Source organism: Hevea brasiliensis, chromosome 10 (genome assembly GCF_030052815.1).
Source record: "Hevea brasiliensis isolate MT/VB/25A 57/8 chromosome 10, ASM3005281v1, whole genome shotgun sequence".
Lineage (NCBI taxonomy): Eukaryota > Viridiplantae > Streptophyta > Magnoliopsida > Malpighiales > Euphorbiaceae > Hevea > Hevea brasiliensis.
In genome coordinates, this window is record NC_079502.1 from 9998963 (window position 1) to 10021385 (window position 22423).

The 22423-nt window shown below is 35.2% G+C and overlaps 7 protein-coding genes across 12 annotated transcripts; 3 read left to right on the forward strand and 4 right to left on the reverse strand.

The window, feature by feature from the left end:
* Positions 1 to 581: 581 nt before the first annotated feature.
* LOC110646051 (uncharacterized) lies at positions 582 to 3959 on the reverse strand. Its single transcript, XM_021799358.2, has 5 exons — positions 3361 to 3959; positions 2001 to 3130; positions 1345 to 1438; positions 918 to 1123; positions 582 to 798 (listed from the first exon to the last, which is right to left on the reverse strand). Exons 1-3 carry the CDS (start codon positions 3710 to 3712, stop codon positions 1370 to 1372), a joined length of 1551 nt encoding a protein of 516 aa, XP_021655050.2. The 5' UTR covers positions 3713 to 3959; the 3' UTR covers positions 582 to 798; positions 918 to 1123; positions 1345 to 1369.
* A 123-nt stretch (positions 3960 to 4082) lies between these two features.
* Positions 4083 to 8425, forward strand: LOC110646053 (uncharacterized). Of its 4 annotated transcripts, none has more exons than XM_021799367.2 (10): positions 4083 to 4221; positions 4473 to 4638; positions 4842 to 4950; positions 5037 to 5118; positions 5434 to 5519; positions 6716 to 6819; positions 6918 to 7048; positions 7137 to 7230; positions 7465 to 7520; positions 8196 to 8425. In XM_021799367.2, the coding sequence occupies exons 2-10, from the start codon at positions 4594 to 4596 to the stop codon at positions 8293 to 8295; spliced, it is 807 nt and encodes a 268-aa protein (XP_021655059.2). In that variant the 5' UTR covers positions 4083 to 4221; positions 4473 to 4593; the 3' UTR covers positions 8296 to 8425. The 4 variants fall into 4 exon arrangements, with proteins under 4 accessions (XP_021655059.2, XP_021655062.2, XP_021655061.2 ...); XM_021799370.2 differs by having other exon boundaries at positions 4572 to 4638; XM_021799369.2 differs by having other exon boundaries at positions 4108 to 4221; positions 4441 to 4638.
* Positions 8426 to 8843: 418 nt separating this feature from the next.
* LOC110646054 (60S ribosomal protein L5) lies at positions 8844 to 10106 on the reverse strand. Its single transcript, XM_058128535.1, has 5 exons — positions 10068 to 10106; positions 9858 to 9998; positions 9628 to 9762; positions 9368 to 9537; positions 8844 to 9120 (listed from the first exon to the last, which is right to left on the reverse strand). The coding sequence occupies exons 1-5, from the start codon at positions 10104 to 10106 to the stop codon at positions 9018 to 9020; spliced, it is 588 nt and encodes a 195-aa protein (XP_057984518.1). The 3' UTR covers positions 8844 to 9017.
* LOC110646048 (UDP-glycosyltransferase 74G1-like) lies at positions 9992 to 10958 on the reverse strand. Its single transcript, XM_058129155.1, has 2 exons — positions 10232 to 10958; positions 9992 to 10147 (listed from the first exon to the last, which is right to left on the reverse strand). The coding sequence occupies exons 1-2, from the start codon at positions 10880 to 10882 to the stop codon at positions 10109 to 10111; spliced, it is 690 nt and encodes a 229-aa protein (XP_057985138.1). The 5' UTR covers positions 10883 to 10958; the 3' UTR covers positions 9992 to 10108.
* Positions 10959 to 13094: 2136 nt separating this feature from the next.
* LOC110646046 (uncharacterized protein At4g08330, chloroplastic) lies at positions 13095 to 15696 on the forward strand. Of its 3 annotated transcripts, XM_021799352.2 has the most exons (3): positions 13099 to 13283; positions 14745 to 14812; positions 15354 to 15696. In XM_021799352.2, exons 2-3 carry the CDS (start codon positions 14778 to 14780, stop codon positions 15694 to 15696), a joined length of 378 nt encoding a protein of 125 aa, XP_021655044.2. In that variant the 5' UTR covers positions 13099 to 13283; positions 14745 to 14777. The 3 variants fall into 3 exon arrangements, with proteins under 3 accessions (XP_057985140.1, XP_021655044.2, XP_021655045.2); XM_058129157.1 differs by lacking the exon at positions 14745 to 14812 and having other exon boundaries at positions 13095 to 13283; XM_021799353.2 differs by lacking the exons at positions 13099 to 13283; positions 14745 to 14812 and adding an exon at positions 14845 to 15160.
* Positions 15697 to 15706: 10 nt separating this feature from the next.
* Positions 15707 to 17299, forward strand: LOC131169795 (F-box/LRR-repeat protein 12). The gene has a single exon (XM_058129156.1). It carries the CDS (start codon positions 15707 to 15709, stop codon positions 16871 to 16873), a length of 1167 nt encoding a protein of 388 aa, XP_057985139.1. The 3' UTR covers positions 16874 to 17299.
* A 349-nt stretch (positions 17300 to 17648) lies between these two features.
* Positions 17649 to 22218, reverse strand: LOC110646047 (peroxisomal membrane protein 13). The gene is made up of 6 exons (XM_021799354.2): positions 22060 to 22218; positions 21244 to 21480; positions 20683 to 20978; positions 19654 to 19746; positions 18790 to 19491; positions 17649 to 18108 (listed from the first exon to the last, which is right to left on the reverse strand). The coding sequence occupies exons 1-5, from the start codon at positions 22082 to 22084 to the stop codon at positions 19276 to 19278; spliced, it is 867 nt and encodes a 288-aa protein (XP_021655046.2). The 5' UTR covers positions 22085 to 22218; the 3' UTR covers positions 17649 to 18108; positions 18790 to 19275.
* Between the last annotated feature and the right edge of the window lie 205 nt (positions 22219 to 22423).

The window sequence follows — 22423 nt, forward strand, 5'->3', positions numbered from 1 at the left end:
TTGGAGTCGATGATCTCCCTCATAAATCCCAATTCACAGCTAAGCCGTCTTAACTGTAAGATCCAAAAAAATAGATCCTATACATTCCATCTCATTAATTGTGTTACATAGGCATATTAAAATTTTAGCATTTTAGCAGCATCCCCTTTTTTATTAGTTATGGTCAATCAATGTATTAGAAACTAGATGGAACCACCCGAGACACAAGTGAAACACAAGCGAACCACAATGCTCGAAGATCCAATTCCAATCCTGGTTTAGCAATTGTATCAAATACAACACAACCAACGTAGCAGAACAAATGCAAAATTTAATGAGAGATATTATTACATCCCACCACCTGGTGGTGGGATAGAGTCCTACATCGGAGGGACAGGAGATATTAAAAAAGGATATATTATAACCTCACTCCGACTCCTATAGTAACATGAGTTAATCACTTTGGGTCAGATGATTTAGGACTTTGAAAATTATTTGGATCGATTGGAGCAGGGATGTTACATTAACACATCGAGACTTGGAACTTATACGATCAGATTCGCTGCTTAGTTATGAATAATTTGACATTCCAAGAAATTCAATTCCATAGACAAAATTGGTTTTTATTGAACTTTTTTCACTTCCATCTCTATGATCAACCATATGAGCAAGTAGATTCCTAGCAAAAAATGGCATCACCGGGGAAGAAATCTGTGTTTTTCTAGTCTGCAAAATCTGATGGCCAATCTGTGAATCTGCAAATCTTTGTGTGCAGGCTGGCTCTCCCATCTCAAGCTGTTCAGCATGCAGGTCTATAGACTAAAACCAAGCCACAGGAGAAAAAAAAAGTTGTAAAATGACAATGTCAGCAATCCGTACTTGGGATATTTCAAATGTATATGCAGCTCAAAATAGCCAGAAAAGCATCAGGATCAAACCTTATGAGAACAATAATTGCAGATGAATTTTTTCTGCCAAAGTTCAAACCTTAAAAACCTTTGGAAACAGTAGTCTAGTCTAGCAAAATGCCAACACACACGAACACGTCCCACAAAATCAGCAGATCCTGAATCAATCAGTTGAGCAGACACGACTCAAGTCTGTGCAGCAGAAAGAATTCTGCTTTCAACCCAATATTTACCATCTGAGAAGGAATTGATTGATCAAATCTTAAATGTTTGAAAGAAAAATGAAACTAAAAAATGCATAAAACCTTCCCACAGTAACCATTCCTGCATCTGCAATTTGTAAGTCTTTTGTGAAGTGGCATAAACAGTAGGGAGAAAGAAAAAAAGAATTTAGTGTTGTATTTGTTCTCTTAACAAGATCAAGATAGCAAATTAGAGATGATGTCTGATGGCCTACCCTAGGCTGCATGAAGTAAGTTGCATCACTTAGCAAAAACCCACTTCATCCACACAGAAAAGCAAAACTTTGAGAGGTGTTCAGGCAAGTCCACCTGCAGAACATAATTGACTATCAGATAATCTATAAGTACACTGTTACTCAGATACTTGGTTACCTAGAGTAAGATCAGTACTCGTTACACACAACTACAAGATAGAGGCAAGAGGAAATGATGAAAAACACTAGCAAGACTGGTGACTAACTATCAGAAAAGATATTAGCTTCAGTGCGTTTACAACTTTTAGAAACAAAAATCTCAAAATAACAGTACTCATTAGAACTACTATTAATCTCTTTCCAGCTAAGTCAATGGGTACGAAAGGCAATTTAGCCTCAATATGGAAAAATCCAGGATTAGCTTGAAATAATTATTGATCATTATCTGATATTCTGATTCAACACCAAGTGATTTGACAAGTTTAAGGCACATTTGGTTAATATTAAAAAGCCTCTCGAACATGTTAACAATATTTTCAATTACATTACAATATATTAGTCAATCATGATAAAACATTCTTAACTCCTACAATTGGAAAGTGCATAGAGTGCAGTGGTAAAAAAAACTGCGTAAAAGAATCTAAATACTTCCTGCAAGAGATGATTATTGAACTCACATTGGTCCATGATGCAGAAAATCCATCTGTAGAGAGCAACCAACTTCCAGACTTTGTTTGCAATTCCAGCTGACTGTTTGATGCATGGAGATCCAGCAGCTCATTGTCATAGATGTCATCATCATCAAAGTTCCTTCTCCTCTTTTTTCTACTTTTCTTTTTCTTCCTATGCTTTCTTTTAACTGATGCACCATCATCCAATTCAGAGTCATTTTCTTCCGACAATCCATCATGATGTAGCATTGCATATTTATCAGATTTTCGAAAACTTATACCATTATTTGAAAATAAAGATTCCCAGGACTCAGAAATCCAGTTTTCCTCCGATAACGCATAATGAATAACCCAAGACTGAAGCCCCAAGAACTTAGTTGCTTCCATGGTTTTCATCTTGAAGCACTCCTTCAGAAAAGGGACCAAGCTGTTGGCAGTGCTTGAGATAGTGCAGATCTGAGATACAATGTCCTTGATTTTTGTTTGTTCCTCCTGTGACTCTTCATCATTCACAAGCCGCAGAAGCTGGCGTCCTTGATTTGTAACCGCATTTAACAGAAGTAGCTGATCAAGAGATTCACAATCATTGAATTTGGAAAGTACAAAATCAAGCCAACAAGATGAGTTACCAAAATCCACAGGTTCCATGTTTAGGCTATAATATCTATGAAGCAATTCTAGAGCAGCGAGCAATTCCCTCTCTTCAAGACTGATAAGGAGGCGATTACACAAAGATGAAAAAGATTCCTCCATAAGAAACTCACTTATGACATCCCATACATTTGAATCCTCTTTGTACATCAAGCCAACAAAAAATTCTACAAAGTATTTAGTATCAATGGACAAAATATCACCATCTCTCAAGGACTCAGCAAACTCACTGGATGACCAAAATTCAGGTACGTTTTCAAGAAAATTTTCTATTGTTCGTTGGACATCCAAATCAAGAAAGTAATGAGGCTTTGTAGCCACCACCGCAGGTGATTGCCCATGTTTTCCTTTCCACTCAAGCTCCTCCCAGCATATATCACGATTCACAAATGCGAATTGTGATAATGCTTTGGCACCTTTTTTATGATCCAATCCACCACCACCAGCAAAGTTAGAAAACCATTGCATTATACGCTTTGGATTTCCTGTATCAAACAATAGCATAAGGGAATTAATGCACGTTAACAGTTTTACATCATATGCATTCAACTGCAGAAGCTACATTTACTATATAGAGATAGAGAAAGGGCCAATTTGGACTCCGGAAAATCGAATTCTTTCAGAAAAGAAAGCTTTGCAAGAATCAACCAAGTAAACATGCAATAAAATGCATTTTCAGACTAGAAGCTTTTCATAATTTATAAAACCCACTTGCCTTCAAAGAACTTCTCAAGCACATAGCTTCTCTCGGCTATGACAGGCCCTGCTTTCTGCGGCCTCTTTTCAAATATCATTTGCAAAAGCTGGGATGCTAAACCCTGATTTGGAAGCCTGGTTCTTAGTAAGTTCACGAATAGGTCCCGCTGCTGGCGAGAGGTTATGGAAGTAATGCCTGCTATTGTATTGCATAGCCATAAACGAGCTTCTGCTCGACCCCCAGAAGTCATCAACGACCAGATAACGGATTCCAATTGGTTCAAAAGCAATATCCATTGCTTGGAAACCCCACTATCTCCACCTCCTCTATCTTCTTTCCAGTTAGGCTCCGACAAAAACAAGCGAACCATTGTTGCTTTCTTATATCGCTATTCTCTTCTAGTACACAGGAACATGCCTTAAGTGTCACAATTGGACGGCAACTCAATCTCAAGATCACACATGAATCGAACTAGATAGGCAAATTCCAAAAGAAACCCATCAAGAAAGGGAAAAACTTGCAAGGTTGTCTGCAAGCTTAAACCAAACTAAGAAGACTTCTCTAGAGAAGAAGAAGGAGAGGCTCGCCGGAGCCGTAATCGAAATCTCTCTGTGGTTTGGGTTTATTAAACCCAAGACCAAGGGTGGGTTAATACGATGACTAACGACAATAAAACGCACCGTTTTCATGAACGATCGATTAAACGGTGCGTTTTGAAATGCCGCCTTCTTGGAACAAAGGCACCCTTCAAGCCCTAACGTAAAACGGCGTGTCTCTCCCGTCACTTTTAGAACTTGTTCAAGTCAAGCTCCTAAAAAGCTTCCTGCTTTAGCACTCCAGCCCTAGTGTCCCAATCTACAATCTTCTTGCATTCCTTGGGTAACCTCTAACTCAAGCTTCGAATCGATTTGAGTCTTTAATTTTACGTCTCATGTTCTTTCTCTGTTGATTGATGCCATTTTTGTTTTAAATTATCGGTAATTTAACAGTTGCAACCCCTTTGGTTGGTTTATAAATGTTTATAATTTCATTGTAATAGTGTTTGGTGGAAAATTTGAAATCAATTTTATATTTGTTATCATGTTGGATCTTTCACAGCGCTGTTAATGGCTTCCTCTCATACCCTGCAGTTGTTGTTTGCCTTTGGTGTTTGGTGTACTGCTTATATTACCGTTGCAATTATCTCATATTTCCGGATATTCAGCTCTCTTTGCTCCTGATTAGTGCAGCTAGAAGTTTGAAGAAGCTACAATGGGCTATGCACAACTTGTAATTGGCCCTGCAGGCAGTGGAAAGGTGATTTTTATATGAACATAACATTTCTGCTATTATTACTCGCTTGTTTTTGCCCATTATTCAATTATTTGACTTCTGGCCCTTTCTTGTCTTGGTTTCTTAATCGGGGTTTTAGAAGAGTTCTTCAATCTTTTGCAAGAATTATTATTTATGATGTGTTGTTGTACACTCCAGTGACTATGTATGTGTTTCCTATTGTGCAGTCCACTTATTGCTCTAGTTTGTACCAACATTGTGAAACAGTCAGGCGGTCAATACACATTGTGAACCTAGATCCTGCTGCAGAACATTTTGATTATCCTGTGGCTATGGGTGAGTTGAGTTTATCTATTACGTGCTTGATTCCTTGATGACGAAGGTTGTTATGTTTTGGAGCTTCAAGTCATGTTTGCTCGCAGATATCAGGGAACTCATTTCCTTGGATGATGTTATGGAGGAACTTGGTCTTGGTCCCAATGGAGCTCTTATTTATTGCATGGAGTATCCTTTTTCTTTGTGTCAATTGCTTGACTTTTATCTTTGTATCAATTGCTTGGGTCTTCTTTTATTCTTTTAACTGTTAATTAAAAATTGCTTCCCTTTGTTCATTTTATCTAATATTCTTACATAGATGGAAATCTTCTCCATATAAAAAAGCTTATGCTTGGTGTGGGAGCGTAGATGTGTACCACAGTTTAATTGCCTCTTGTGTGCTCTGTATGTGGCATTTCTTTGTGCTTTAATATTATGAGAATGGGCTCTTTTCCATTCTTTTGAATTTTGGAGTCATTTGAATGGCCTTAATCTGAATGATAGAGAGCTTGAAGACAATTTGGATGACTGGTTGACAGAACAGCTGGATAATTACACTGATGATGACTATCTAGTTTTTGACTGCCCAGGTGTGTCCATATTTTCCTCGTGTGTTTATGTAGGACCATGCATGCAATAATTCAAAATATGCCTGAAGAGCACTTGTATGTATTAAGTGCAAATGATGGGAAAGAGGACACAAGTAGATCTTTTCTCCCTCCTGTATTGTTGTTACTGGGAGAGTTCTTTACTTTCTAATGGACATGTTAGATGTGTGGACCTGTTTCTAGATAAGTGGAGTAAAACACAAACACATTGATTATTGAATGGTCAACTTCTAATTTTATTTGGTGTTCTGTTTATTTTGTATGGATAGTAGTGGCACTACCGAGATAAAATTGGCATTCATGTCCTGGTGATGCAATTGATACACCCTGATGCTTGTATGGGATACCCTTTTTTACTTAATTTTGATTATTCTTTTATCGACTTTAAAAATAATGTTTCTTCATTGTAGCTGCGTAGACCTTTTTGTCCAAAATAATGTTAGTTTTTCCATTTATTTACTTTTAACTTGTAATGCCTAGACTAAACATAAAAATGGAGAAGATGTCCCAGCAATGAGTATGCAACTTGTTGCTAGAGTAAAAACATAGCTCCATTGTTCAACCTCCTGCCTTATTAAGCATAATGTCCTAGTCATGGGGCCTATTTGTTGCCTAAGCCTCATACTTGTTGGTAGCTTTACCATGGGTGGCTTACCTTATTTATGCAACTCTTTCTTTGTCATGATCACCATCATGCAGAATACAAATTATGGTAGAAGTCATTACCTTTTTGTGACTGAGACTTCATTTTGAATCTTACCCAATAGCACAAGTATGTGAAAATGAAGACATCAAGGTTTCTTTACAGATTATCCCAAAAATAAATAAAAAAAGGGGTGTCTACCAGTATCATACCTCAATATTTTTTCCTGATCTCATTTCTTTTGGATACTATATAAAATTCATACAATAGAGATTGCTAATTTTCATAATGGCGTTAGTCTTAAAGGTAATGATTCATCTATATTCTTATGAAAAAGCTTGAGAATGAATCTAAAGATTCCTAAATTCATTGTTTTATCCCTTTTGTTTAGACTTTTATGATATGCAACACATGCTTTGACATGTAATATTTGATAATGATGCTTCAAGATCAAGGCTTGCTGTTGTAATTTTTTATATATTTCTTTTAGTTGGTAATGGTGTTATGGAACTTATGTCCATCATATTCATTATAGGCCAGATAGAACTTTTTTCACATGTTCCGGTGCTTCGGAACTTTGTGGAGCACTTGAAGCGTAAAAATTTCAATGTCTGTGCTGTGTACTTAATTGATTCACAGGTTTGTTATGCTTCTACCTTTTTTTTATTTTCTTTTTAACGCTTTGTTGCATGCTGCCTTTTCATTTGATCACTCTCTTACAATTCGTAATTGTGTAGTTCATCACAGATGTGACCAAGTTTATAAGTGGGTGTATGGCATCCCTTTCTGCAATGGTACAACTTGAATTGCCTCATGTTAATATCCTCTCCAAAATGGACCTCTTAACCAACAAAAAGGACGTTGAAGAGTAGGCTCCTTTCCTATTGTGTATGCCTGTTTTACCATTTTATTTTTGAATATTCATGTCTATTTTTTTTTATGTTTACTGCTTTCAGTTACTTGAATCCAGAGCCTCGAGCTTTGTTGTCAGAACTGAATCAACGCATGGCCCCTCAGTTTTTAAAGCTAAATAAAGCTTTGATTGAACTGGTAAGTGATTAAGCAATAGAGGAAGAAAGAAAGAATAGTTTTTCATGACTGGGAGGCTCTAGGCTAGGTATAGTGAATCTACCCTAGAGGTCCATTAGGGTTTTGAGTATATTTTCCCATTTGACTTAAAATTAATTTCTTCCTCTTGTAGAAATTGGATATATATTTTTATATCTTTACCAAAGGCTTCTTTAGTTATTGACTTTTTAATGGTTAATTTTAACTTTATGTCAGGTGGATGAGTATAGCATGGTGAATTTTGTGCCACTTGACCTGAGGAAGGAAAGCAGGTATTCTCTCTCTCATGTATATGCTTAGAATGTTTAATTTATTTATGTTAAAAACACTTGTATATGCTTAGAATCAATCATTTATATTTTTTATAAAGACAATTTTGCTTTTCTTTTTGGATTAATAGTTTTTACCTTGTTATGTCCAGAACAACAACAATAATTATGTTTCTACGATCCCCAAAATCTTTTCCATATGTCTAAAGCATTAGCCATTAGGAAGTTCTATGCATATATTTTGTTTTTGTACAATTATCATTGACGAACTAGTTTGTTAGATGAATATCATGTAGGTGTTTGCACTTGTATTTATTGTTCCTACTTTGGAGTTAACTTTGTGTCAATTGATGGCATACACAGAATTATTGTTTGTTCTTATGGGATATTTTGCCTCCTTGGCCTATGACAGTTGTAGTGATGACATGCTAATGACTGCTATGGTCTTTCTGATGTCTGAGTGCCTTGAGATTAGAAGGTTGCTTTGCTATGAACATCTCAATGGTCATTCTACTCGCCTTTTTGAAATATAGAATTCATGACTTGGCAATTTAAAAAAAAAAAGAAAAGAAAAGCATAGGTGGAAATGGGATGTTGATGAGTATCTGATATCTAACAGTGTTGAATAGCAAAAATTGATCCATATAATTGTTAATATTGCTTGTTTTAATGTTACAGTATAAAATATGTTTTGGCTCAAATTGACAACTGCATTCAATATGGAGAAGATGCGGACGTGAAGGTTAGAGATTTTGATCCAGAGGATGATGATGAGTAGACTAATGTTTGCTGGAATTAAGTTATTGAGGACGCAGCCACTCCTTGAAATTGAGCTGGATGCAATATGTTTTTCACTTTGTAGATAAATTAAAAGAAGAATGACGAGTTCTGAGCAAACATTTTCAATACATCATCTCTTCTTTTTTTTTTTTTTTTTTTTAATGTTTGGAAAAATATGATGTGCTTTGAACTTTATTACCGTTCAGATTCATCTTCCAATTATTCATGTTTTTTTAATTCCCTCAATTGAAGCATGGGCACAAGAGATTTCTGAAAACATGAAAATTTCTAGATTGAGGGATTTCTGAATAGCAGGTGATTTTTTTTTAAACTATTTTTTTTATTATTAATATAATTTAAAATAATATTTTTTTTCTGATCTTTTATTCTTGTCCAGTGCCTTTAATCCGGGACATTCTCAGGCTGACCTAAATTTTAAAGAAGCCCTTTTTCACAGGCGTCAAAGCTTGTAAGGGCATTTTATCAAATACAAATTCCGCAATCACTTTTCAAAATCGCTGCTTTTGGCTTTCCATTCCACTAATATTTCTATTAAGTGCGTTTACTATAAGAAAAAAGCATTTGCTGGCTGGAAACTACAAAATGTTTCATTTAATTTTAAGAATAAAATTAACACAATTTCTCTGCAAACAGTAACCTAATCCCCAGCCTATCCATCCTACCAACGCTGAAGAAAACAGCCAAAATTCCATCTCTTATTTACTCATCATCATCATCATCCTCAGCAGCAGAGTTGAGTGCCGTCAACCTCTCAACCAACTTGGCCTTTCTTTCCTCATAGGTCATCTTCTTTAAGTTGTATCTGCAGGAAAATCAAAACCATAAAGATATCTTTTGTAAATGTCTCGTTAATATCTTAAAAATTCTTTATAAAATGCTAGCAGAAATTCATAGATAGTTTTGCTTTCTGCAGAAAAGAGAGAATTTACGCTATTTTTTTTGTGTCCCAATAAGTTTTCCTTGCGTGCATCATATAACCAACTCTAGAATACCCTAAAAGTTTGATGAGTAAGTGAAAGTGCGTGGAGGCAAGTAGGAATGAATCACACCTTTTATGCTGCTTTGGAGGCTGCTTCTCCGCCTTCTTTGCTGTGGGATCTGCACGTATGGCAGCATGAACTTTCTTGTACACCTCTTCCATGTTATCAGCTTCAATGCCTTTCTTTATGTACTCACTGAAGTGAGTCTGGAACTTCTCTAGTTCATCTTCCATTAACATCTGTATAAACCCAGACAGAATTAAACAGGCTCTATGTAGATTACCATGCTGGGTAAAACCTTCAAATATCTGGATCAAAATAAATCTCACCCTCATGTATGCGGCAACATGGCCGCCATAGAAGTACTTCCGATGGAGTTCGGCATCAAGCTGCTTGCTCTCCTTGTTGAATCCTGCAAAACTCTTGTCACTGTGAGGAATATCAAGTCCACCATCCAAAGCTCCCTAATCAAAGAAGAAAGCAGTTTCTTGTTACCATTGCCATCATGGAGTGAGAAAGCTCAACAGAAAAGCATGTTTTAAGGAGAACATTAGAATACCTTAAGAGCACCGAAAACACGATTCCCAGTTGTTGTCCTCACAAGTCCAACATCAAGGAGAGCACGAAAAGGCCTCCTGCTCCCAGCTGTTTCAACAGAAAAATCTCCTCCATTTCCCTGTACATAGAATGAGTTGCATATTTACACATCCACACAAGGAATACTACCCAACTCGCACTAATGCATTTACACTACAAATAAACCACATACCTCAACATTTCCCTCGTATTCCTCATCCATCTGAAGCATTTTCAATACTCATCGAGCCAATAGAACTCCAGTGCAGTAAGCTAGATTTATGGTAATAGCAATTAGAACATCCGCATTTAAGAGGCAAATACTTTCAAAGTTCCAACAAAAAGTGAATGTCATACCAGGAGGTTGATATCCATAGATGGAAGATCTTGAGGTTGAAGAGGAGGCAATCCAGGAGCCAATAAGGTTTCATTCTCGCTAAGGGGAAGTTTGATCAGCCCTCGAGAAACATGATAATATATAATATCAACAGCACAAGATTGAGTGAAAAAAACAGCAGAATGCAACCCAAATTTCTTGGCAACTGGAAGACACCAAGGCATAAAAGAATTATAAACAATGCAATCTACAGGGAAGGCAGAAGCATTCAACTTCTGAATAAGATCAGAAAGCGTTTGGGAACCCACCCTCCTCAACGTTTCCTGGTAGACCTTGCCATTTACTATGGCATCTACACCACCTTCATCGTAGCCATTAGATATGGTTTCGAGGGCAATGGAGGTGGATCCAGATGATGGAATATGGGTGATAGTTTTGGCAAAAAAGCGAGTGATAACTAGAGAAACCTTGACTCCTTTGTGTTGTAAGCGCTTGGAGAATTCAAGCATTGGGTTTACGTGACCTTGGGCTGGAAATGATACTACTATACAGTGAGGTTTGCATGCTTTCTTCACCTTCTCCTCCTCCATTGTTGGTTCTGTAATAAAGCATTGCCATTTCCTTTGCTTTAGTATCAGATAGCCAGTAGGAAATGTATGGCTGTCGATCATGGAAGGTCAGCTTGCTGCAGAGTTTATTTTGTTCTGAGCAACAGATTATTTGGATAGATTATGTAATCTCAGCCACTTGGGTAATTGTCCCCAAGTTTACTCCCTGTTTCATTTTCTTCCTTTAATTTTAATTTATTACTAAAAATTCTTTAAAATAAGTTAGAAGGATTTTTTATAAAATAAAATTAAAGTTTAAATATTTTTTAGTAGTAAATTAAAGTTAAGAGACAAAAATGAAATATAAAGCAAAATTTAGAAACGAGCTATAAAAATTACGCTAATCACTAATTAAATTCAAAATAAATTATTAAAAACTTTAACTTATGATAGTTTTGCAATATTTCAAACAATTAACTTGATCTAATTAGAGATTAGAGCAAAGCAAGGATTTGATTTAGCAAGACTAGTGTTTGCCAATTGAAAATTGAGTTGAGAAAAAAAAAAGGGGGAAAATTAAGGTTTGCACTTTAGTTTTAATATTTTATATATATCATTAAATATTATTTTAGTCAATACATGAAAAAAATATAAAATAATAAATAAAATAACTTAAAAATAATATTTCTATAAATTTGCACAATATATATATATTACAAATTTAAAAAATATATATTAAAATTATATGAAATAGTTTAATAATTTAATATTTATCTCATACTACATGTAATATAATACCAAGTAGTATTGGATACAAATATGACAATGTAGTTGAATAAATCAAAGACTTTCGAGGGCAATGAGTCACTATTGTAATTAATATTATAAAAATAATTAACAAAATATAAAATCTGAAAATAAATTATAAAATTAGATACAAAAAGTGACTTAATAACTTATAATAATTGCACCTTCAATTATTTAATTTTAATTTATCAAAAAAAATTTTTAATTTTAGTATATTTAAAAAAAATTTCTAAATAAAAAATTAAAATTTTTAATTTATTATCTTGTGAATAATATTTAAATTCATTTAATTTTATATATTTTAATTAATATTTTATATAAAAATATTTTTAATTAATAATTTATATTATATAAATTTAATAATTTTTTAAATATTTAAATTTTATTTATTTAAAAAAATATAAATATTATTATAAAAATATATATTTATATTTAATTATTTATTTATATAAATAAATTTAGATAATGAAAACCATAAAAAACTCCAACATGATTTTGTCCTTCAAAATTAAATTTATTCAAAATTTAATTATATATTAACTAAACCATTACTATTAGGATTCCATCCAATCAGATACCGTATTGGATACTCTCTCTCGCTGTTTTGCTGCCGACATGGGTGTCATGGTTGGCATTTCTTGTTGCGAGGAAGGGGAAAGGAGACGATCGGAGCAAAGGGGTAAAAGGAAAATGAATTGGCGGCCAGGGAAAAAAGAGAAAGAGGGAAACGACGGTAGGTACGTCGGAGGGTTGTCAGGAGAAAACTTTTCAATAGAATGGAGAGAAGCTTCTAGAAAAAGTTTTTTATTTTAATTATTATTATTATTTAATTAGGATTAATAAAATAGCATACATTAATAAAATAATATTTAAAATTTTAAAATTTTATGGATCATTAGTGTCCCTCTTTAACTAATTGTTTTTCATTAATATTTAAAAATTTATTTATTTTATTTTAAAACAACCTAAAATTTAATATAATTCTAATTAAATTGAGGTTGAATCTAATCATTTATTTTAAATTATTTTTTAAAATTAAAAAGGACAAGTAATTATGAATTAAAACTTGAATTACATTATTTAATTAAAATAAAATTTTAAAAAATAGAGCTTTAAAATTAAATAAATAGAATTATTTATTGATAAAATAATTAAAAATTTAAATTAATAATAAATAGATAAAAATATGAATTAATAAATTTTTTACTAATAAATTTTATAAGTAATAATTTTATTAAAAATAAAATAATTTATTATTAAATTATTACGAGTGATAAAAAAACTCTTTATCTCTTATTAAAGTTGAGTGCTTGATTTTTATTAATGGAGTATTTTATCACTATAATGAGCTTTTTCAACACGCGTAGGTTTGACTCAGTGAGTTGAGAGAATTTTCAGAAACATAATAAAATTAAGAATTTTTTAAAATAAAATTAAAAATAAAAATTTTATTTTTTAAATTAGAATTAAATAATTAAAATAAAATAACTCAATATAATTAATTCCAAATTTTTATATTATAAATTAAACCGCACTCGTACATAATTTGCGGAGTCCGGGTGGAGTTTGCCTAGATTTGAAAATCATTCCATCTCCTGACAAAGAAACCCCACTCTATTAAACTTGTTCTACTCTTTATACTCGTGTCAGATGGGATCTCTGAATACAATTTTCTGATCATCTAGCTGAGGATGTCCCAAGCTGATGTCTCTTACAGGTAAATCTAATGATCCTCTCAAAGTTTTCTGCACTTTTTAATCTTTATTTTATTATCTGGGTTCTGCTTTTTTGTTGATTCTGTGGGTGATTTCGGTTCATAAGATGATGTTTGCTTCTTTTTGTTAAAAGGCTTTCAAGATGAATGCTAGAATTGTCAGCATTTTATAGAATTGATTTGTAATATGAGGCGGAAGAAGAAATTCTACCGTTGAACAGATCCTGAACTTGTAATTTTGAAAAGAAAGAAAAAGGGAACGAGATATTCTCTTTGCATGTTTAACCATTTGTCTTTCATGGATAGTCTTTTGCTAGAGGAAATGATAGGAGGCAATAGAAGATCCTTTAGTTTGAAGTCTTGAGAATGTCTGTGTGTGTGTTTATTTATTTATTTTTTTTGAAGTGAGGGTTAGCTGCATTTGCTGTTTAGGATGAATTGGAGGCCTCTCTAAATGGAAGTTCAATTATTCTCACCAACTGGTTTGGCTAATTTATGGTTGACTTTTTGGTGGGTGATTTCTTGATGCGGTTTCTTGGGGCTTTTAACAGAATGGAAATAGGGCTTTCAACTCCCTTTTTATATGCTACTGCAATGGGCTCTTTTGAAGAATGAAGAGCTAGGATCTTTAGGATTTACATTTTGAAAATAAGGACTTTTATCTGCAACAGCCTGATGAGGGCTTTTGACATAAGATTCTCTTTTCAAGTTATTCTGTAGGAACCTATCTACTGTTGACCTTATGTACAAATGCAGCCGCGTGAACGATTGAACTATAAAGGTTTTTGTTGCTTTATGATGAATTGAACAGTCGAGGTTCTGTGATCCTAACTATGGTTATCCTCAATCAATTCTTGATGTTTCTGTAGTTTTGGAAACTGTAGAAAATGAATACTGTTTAAATCTTCATGCGGTAGTAAATTATGCTTCTCAAGGGAAGAACCTGCAAGTGGCTGTTTGTAAATCCACAAGTGTGTATATCATCAGAATACATTACAGTTAGCTAAGTTTGTTTAACATGCAATGTAAATGAGTATAATGTCGCTTGATGAGGGAAATTAAATTGCTATTTGATCCTTTATGTGTCCTTTATTGTTTCATATTTTAAAACCGCAACCCTTTTGAGTTTTGAGCAATGCTTTGGGAAATTTCATTTCACTTTAATTACTGATTAAGTAAGGAAATAGTGATTCAATCAGTTTATACTTGGCTGTCATCATTATTTCTTTTTTCTTTTTTTTTTTTAAGAATTACTGACCAATTTCTTTTTCAAAATTTGTAGTTCTAATGTAAAAACAATATTTGGCTCACACATTTTTAAGGTTGATTCTGAGTTCTATCAGGATGCAATAGATTTTCCAACCCACATTCTGGTCTTAACCACTGCTTTCTAAGATTCTAGTCAAAATCTTTTTACATATAAGAAGACATAGAGGTTTACTCAAGAACATCTTAACACTACAGATATCCAACATTTCAAGCAACTACTGTTGCAATATGCCAACTAAATTGCAGCGAGAAAGTACTACTAGGTTGTTTCTCCTTTGAACTTCTATACCATATAGCCTATTTAGCTTTATGATTTGATAGTTTAATCTTTATTTTTCATTGTTTGCTTTTCTTGGGTAGTTGCCTTCTGTTTAGTTACAAAAGTAGGTCCAGTGTGCCCCTTCATCTCCTCTCTAGCCTTGTTTGTTAACTGATTTTTCATTCTGCCAGGAATAAAATATTTGGTTTGAGAAAGTATTGTTTCATTATTCTGCAATCTTTACCTTTCAGAACCTTTCTGTTCATGCAAACCTGGTCTCCTCTCATATCATATCTACCCCTTTTTTTGATGAATTCAGATTGGTCTTGAAGTACCAATATATTATGAAAAGGTAATAAGAGCCAAATTACTTGATAGTAAAAAACATCGTGGCAAATTAATATTCTTTTCTGCCATGTCCATATGATCTTCATTAGTTGTCATGTTTATGAAATGTTTGTGATGTCTTTTGTTTCTCTTGATGCTGCATATTGTCATTTGCTTCTTGATACTTGTTTGTAACAACTTTTCCCTTTTCCTTGCAGCTGTGGGTCTTGTGGATACCCTTTGAACTTAACATCTTCCAATCGAATCACTTCCAACATAGGTTCTGAATATCACAAATCCATAAAGAAAGGTTTTATCTCCTTCCTGTCTGTTGATCTTAGCCGGTTCACGCAGGTTGATGAGGTAAATTGTCTTCCTTTCTACTGGGGCCGCTATCGTTCAAAAACTAAACTTCTTTGCCGTAAATGTGGAGTTCATATAGGTTATGGTTATGGCGATTCTCCTGCTCTCTGTGGTTTTGATTCCCCCAGCTCGTCTAGCTCAGCTTATAAAAAGTTTGCCATAAAGATCCGAGCTTTACAGCCTTCACATGAGTGCTAAAAAATTTGACATGGAAGATCATTCAAATGATGTTCTTACCTCTGTGATGCACCTGCCCGATGATTGCCTTACTATTATTTTCCAATGGCTTGACTCTAGTACTGATCGTGAATCATTTGGGTTAACTTGCCGTCACTGGTGTAATATACAAAATATGAGCCGCCGGTCCTTACAATTTCAATCCTCATTCACGCACAACCTTGCTTCATCATCTCAGACTAGCCTTCGTATTGATTCCTACCATCTTCATAAGCTGCTCACCCGTTTTCAGCATTTGCACTACTTGTCACTTTCTGGTTGCACTGAGCTACCTGATTTAGGCCTAACCCCATTGCACTTGTATGGTTCAAAGTTGCTCTCCCTTCATCTTGATTGCTGTTTTGGACTCACAGATAATGGACTTTCCCTGGTTGCTACTGGTTGCCCCTCTCTAATGGTTATTAATCTTTCCCGATGCAATATTACTGATGTTGGGTTAGAAGCTCTAGCGAATGGTTGCCCAGCTTTGAAGCAAATAAATCTTTCATACTGTCCACTTGTTTCTGACTCTGGACTGAGAGCTCTTTCTCAAGCATGCCATCAGCTTCAAACGGTTAAGATGTCTTGTTGCAGGGAAATAAATGGTATTGGTCTTACAGGTTGTTCACCAACTTTAGCTTATATAGATGCTGAGTCTTGTAACCTTGAAACAAAAGGGATAATGGGAATTGTTAGTGGAGGTGGGCTTGAGTATTTAAATGTGTCTGGTATAAGCTGTTCCATTCATGAAGATGGTTTGGCAGCAATTGGTTCAGGTTTTGCCACAAGGCTTAAAATTCTCAACCTTCGGATGTGCAGAACTGTTGGTGACCACTCCATCATGGCAATAGCAAAGGGTTGCCCATTGCTCCAAGAATGGAATTTGGCATTATGTCATTCAGTCATGATTTCAGGATGGAAGTCTATAGGGTCCAATTGCAAAAAATTGGAGAAACTTCATGTGAATCGCTGCCGGAATTTGTCTGATCATGGACTGCAGGCTCTGAGAGAAGGGTGCAAAAGGCTCTCAGTTTTATATATTAGCAAGTGTTGTCGATTATCTTCTACTGCAATAGAGTTGTTCAAGTTGTATAGAGGTAACGTTGAGATCAGGGAAGAAGAGATCATGTGTGTGGGACCTGACTGGACAATTAGATAATGATGTGTGATACTTAAACCCCTCTAAACTGATATGAAATACCCATGAATACCCTATAAGATGGAAATTGTTTCCACATACCTGAAAGCCAATTAAGGAGCCAGAGTTTTCTCAGAGAAAAACAAAATTTTGTTACATATTTCTACATGTTTGGTTACGTTGATGAATGTTAACTGTTGGACAGGTTAATTGACGGCATTGAGAATATCATTACATGTATTGTGGTATGAATTCTCGCCCGAGACATCTCACCCTGGAACAGTGAAAATCTTGGGGCTGCTTCAGAAGTCATTGAGTGGATGATTGCTACTTTATATTGCACTGCTACAATAATTATGCTCTGTTAATTAGTTTGATTCATGGAATAGTAAATTATTTTTGTGGAATTTGTATTTATAATTTAAAAATACTTATTTTATATACTAATTGCTATACGTTTGAATTTTCAACTAAAATATTTGCAATTCTGAAATAGCTATTCCATTATGGGATAAGTATTCCACATTGTGATCATATTTCGTACAAGAATAGTAGAATACCAAAAAACCCATCAGCCTATGACCAGACAAAAACATTTACGAGGGCAGTAGCGGAAATGATCATCGCATGCTAAAACCCAACCTTATCTGAGCTTGGGCCTGAAATCGGACTGGAATCAACTTAATCAAAATTACAATCGAAATTGATCAACGTTTTTTTTTTTTTTTTTTTTAATCTAAGATAGAAATATTCATTAGATGAAGTGTAGCATTATATGGGCTAGACTCATTATAAAGACTTAAAACACAAGCCTTACCAGCAAGCACATACAGATGAAGACCAAGTCCAAACATTAACCCGAGACTTAAAACAGGGATCCTATACATCCAGACCACCAAATGGCCGAAGCCCAAAACTGGAAAATCCTAACTAGGCAAGAAGCATAATCGCGCAGCTGAGGATCGTCGATATCAACAAAGTACCGCCACCAGGATCTATAAAGACGAGGGAAGCGTAGGGGACATGCAAGGCTCAACCGGATTAGTGAGTCCCCTATGCCCAGTGATGCCAGCGAGTTGAGACAAGATCCAAAGAAATCGCATGCAAACCAGAGAGCCATGGGCGGTGGGGTAAAGGAAGTAAGCTTGACAAAGCTCTTGACGTTCATTTCATCCTCCCAAGGGGACTACAAAACCCATTGATGGTGCTGATATGTCCCTGAGAGTACTAGACTTAGAACAGTATCTCACTTCTACCTGCAAATAGCCATAACCAGTAACAAATGGAGCAAATAACAGAAAATACTAGAAAAGAACATATCACAGCACAAGAAGGAAGGACACATGTCATCCATGGAAAACTCCCCCTCTTTAGTCTTGAACCTACGAACCCAAAAATTCTCTATAGTCCCTACCCAATAAGGGTTAAAACCCACAGACCAGGTAGAGAGGAAGAGCTTCCACCCTGCCCGGAAGAGGCAGAGGGAAGTCACACACCAAAAGCAAGAGAAGGTGACGGAGCTCCTGGAAACGAAATAAAAAAGGAAACACAGAAAACTTCCTCTCTTTTTTTCGATAAGCGAGAACTTCCTCTCTTTAGAAAGCTGGCAGAGAAAGGTCTTCATTGAGTATATAATTAATGTTTTTAGACCATATTCAAACCAAAATCATTACATTAGCTGCGAATTGGATGTTTAAAATATTTATATAATTTTCGGAGGCTTGCCCCCTCCCTCCCTTCATTGTTGCATTTAACCATTGCGGTGAATTTTTTTACAGGAATTCTTTTTTTAATTTATAAGACGAAACAAAGGAAAATAAATTATGAGGATTTTGATTTTTCCATTCTTGAGAAGATATGTAAATATTTTAATTATCAAATTAAGTTCAAAATAAATAAAATAAAAACCCTTCTAAGCTGCAGTCCCAAGTCCTCACCTCATTCCCTGCACCCCATGCTTGGTTAGCCTGGACACGACTTCAACAGAACATTTCCATTTTAGTAACATAACAAGATGCAGGAAATCCGAAGCTGCTCCAACTATCCTTCGTATATAACTTGCTTTGAATACATGACTCACTTGAAAGGCACACAAGCCTATCAGTCTTTGCTCCGAATGATAATTCATTTATTCAAATATAAAGTTTCCAATCATCAAAACATCTCTTCTTTCCAACATTTAGTGGGTCACTGTGATATCTTCCCCTTTCTACATTAGGGAGACCTTGGTACAAAGTCAGCCGGAAGATTTTGGCACAAATGTTGGATGCTGCCGGTCTCTCGAGAGATTTTTATTTCAAGCAAACAGAGCAGATGCAATTTAGCAAGCCAAACCAAGCACCTTTGCATCCATTGAAACTCCTTGCATACCATACCTTTCAATTCTATTTTGTTTCCTATTTTGTCAATTGCAAATTCCCAGCTTAATTGCTAGCAGTGTCTCCCCATACATTATCCCATGCGCCGCTTGGACCACCCTTAGGACCCTCGATGTAGTTATGATTCCCGTGGGGATTGTGAGGAGTAGGAAGTGCATCAGGTCCTGGTCCTTGAACCTTCCTGGGCTTTGTTTTGATTCCCAACAATCTCAAAACAAATCTGGCTAACTCTCCATACAATAAGCCAGTGCGATCAAAGAGCTGCACAAGAAAATGCCAAGACTCATTATGTGACACCTAATTCTGATGCCCCAACTCAGATGAGATTACATTCAGTTCCACTAATTGAAACATTAATTTCATTCTAATATTACATCCCTTTTACTGAAAGGATACGTAAATAATACTTGAAAAGAGCTTAACCTGAAGCAGTGCTGTCATGAACATGTGAAAAGCCTGGGTGCTCTGGTCTATCAGAATTGATATCCGGCCTAAAAAGTTCACTACACCTTGCATCTGCCATCATTGCACACCAAATGATAACAAATTTACATTAGCAGGTTGTAAAAGCACTATTTATTCCATAAAACAAATTATCCATTATTACTTTCGATAGAATATTAAACAATACATATGAATGAACAATTCATTTAAGTGTGCCTTCTTTTTAAGCCTAAAAGGTTTGCCCCCTCATCCAGAATAGTCTGGGACAACAAAAACTCATTAATAACACATAAAGAGACCATGAATTGCTTGAAAAAATAAAACTCCAGGATGCTTCAGACGACTCCCAAGTCCCACCAAAACATTTTATATTCAAAGAGAACAGGAAATTAGGAATATTTAGCAAGCATTTATTGCCTGCAACCTGAATCGAATAAATATTAGTTTACACAGCAAATTAAACAATCTGTCCAAATTGAATATCAATTTTTTTTTAATTCCAAAAAGTTTACTTCCTCATTCTAAATAACTTGGCATGACAAAGATTTTGATCAACTTGTTAATGTGCAATAGAACATCAAGATACTATTTAAAATAACAAAATCATGCTTGAAATAATCAAACTCTCATCATGGTCCATTGAATGATTCTTACTGAAATATCCTACATTCGAAGAGAAATGTGGGCAAGCATTTTCTGCATTTTTCCTTGTAGTCAAACCCATTCCCACCTGGGAATAAGAAACTATTTTATTAGTTAAATGTTATGAACCATCTTTTCAAATTCCCTTCATCTCAAATATGTTAGCGCTCCAGATCAGAATTTAGTTGCAAAATCCACCACTATCTAAAGTTGAAGGAATGATGCAATAAAAATGTAGAAATTTCACAAAAAAGTAAAGCTTTCCCCTTTATGAAAAGCTCAGGCATCAAGCTGGTGATATTTGGCCAAAAAACTATAGAGAAAGGGAGAGTGAGAAGGATAAAAGATGAAAAAGAGATTCCCTACCACTCGAAGGAAAGAAATCCAAAAGCCAGGAGGAGATGATGGAGCACCATAGGGATTATTCGGATCTTGATCACCGTATGGGCCCGTGCCCATTCCATAACCACCCATTGGACCACCAAAACCACTATTGTACATTCCCCCACCATACATACTGCCTCCATATAGACCACCATAACCTCCTCTATACATGTTGTTTCCATACAAGCCACCGCCATAAGACCCTCCAAATCCACCATATGAAGAACCATACATTCCAGAACCATATCCAGAATTATAATTTAGGCCAGAGCCATAGCCTGCATTGGACATAGAAATAATAAGCTCCATCTACAAACAAATACATACACACACCAAGAAAGCGGCAAATCACTCCCAGACCAACAAGGCTGATTTTCTTGCGGTGATCTGCAATTTCATTTACTGAATGCAGTCCACAAACATGTTCTTAGGCCTAGTTCCATTGCATTAGGAAAGAGCAGATTGGATAAAGACCACAAGCATGCCTAAATACATGCCTGCAGAAGTGCAGACGTAAGCTCATTAAAAAAGATCAAAAGATACCTCCATATAAGCTCCTATTTGTTTGCTGCTCCCATGGCCTAGTCGGTACAGGCCTACCAAGAGAATTTCTATTCACAATTGTATTCCTATCAGCAGCTGAAACAATTTCACCGGGTTTTGCTGTTCCAGATGCCTCAACTACATCACTGGTGCTGCCAGGCGTTGATGGTTTAAAAGGTGTAGGGTCAGATGATGAGGTCCCGGCTTGTTCCCAAGGTTTAGCAGGAGGACTACTACCTGCAATGGGAGAATATATATCCAATAATTATATAACATGTTGAGCGCGTGCGCGCGCGCGCACACATATATATACACATATCCACAAACAATGCCAGTGAATGGGAAGATACAGATTCTCCAAACTGCTATAGGAAGGAAACCAGGATCAATAATTCAGGATCAAATAATATACAATTATATACGTGTTTGCCCTTACAAATAGCCTGATGACACAAGTACATCAAAAACTCAATTAGCTAAGGTGCCTTCTAGAAACCCATTAAAAAAAAAAGAATTAGAAAATTCAGGCAGGTCATCGACACACAAAGCAAGGAATTTCCTTAATTTTCATGGCCAAAGTCACGAATCAATGATCCTCAGTCTGATACCGAAGAAAATTCATGTAAGTAAGCGTGAAATAAAGCAAATAGCAAACCTATGCTATCCAAGCAACGAATAGAGTCCAGCGATGGACCATCCGATACACAGAGAAACCAAAAGAGGACTCCAAATGCAAAATTGAAACAGAAAAATAAATTGAAGAAGATAAACTAAAATGCATAAATCTTTAGCGAAGCAGAAGGTGAAGAAAGGAACCTGTTTGTTGTGAATTGGAGTCCATGGACGACGAAAGATTATGGGCTGCGATTATCTCTAAGCCCACCTCACATACAGGCACACGGACGCAGAAAGAGGTGGTGATCGATATTATCGCGCATCCAACATTCTATTGCCTCATGCGGCGCCGCGTTTTTACCTCTCTGTTTCGCCACCTCCTTCACCTTCTTGGATCATTTTAAATCAAATTATTATTAGTTAAATATTACTTAAATTTATTTAATTTTCTATATTATAATTAATAATTTATTTTTTAAAATTATTAATTTTATAATCATTTATACAAATGAAAATTTTAATAATAAATATTTAATGCACAAATTTTATTATGTATTATTTTTTA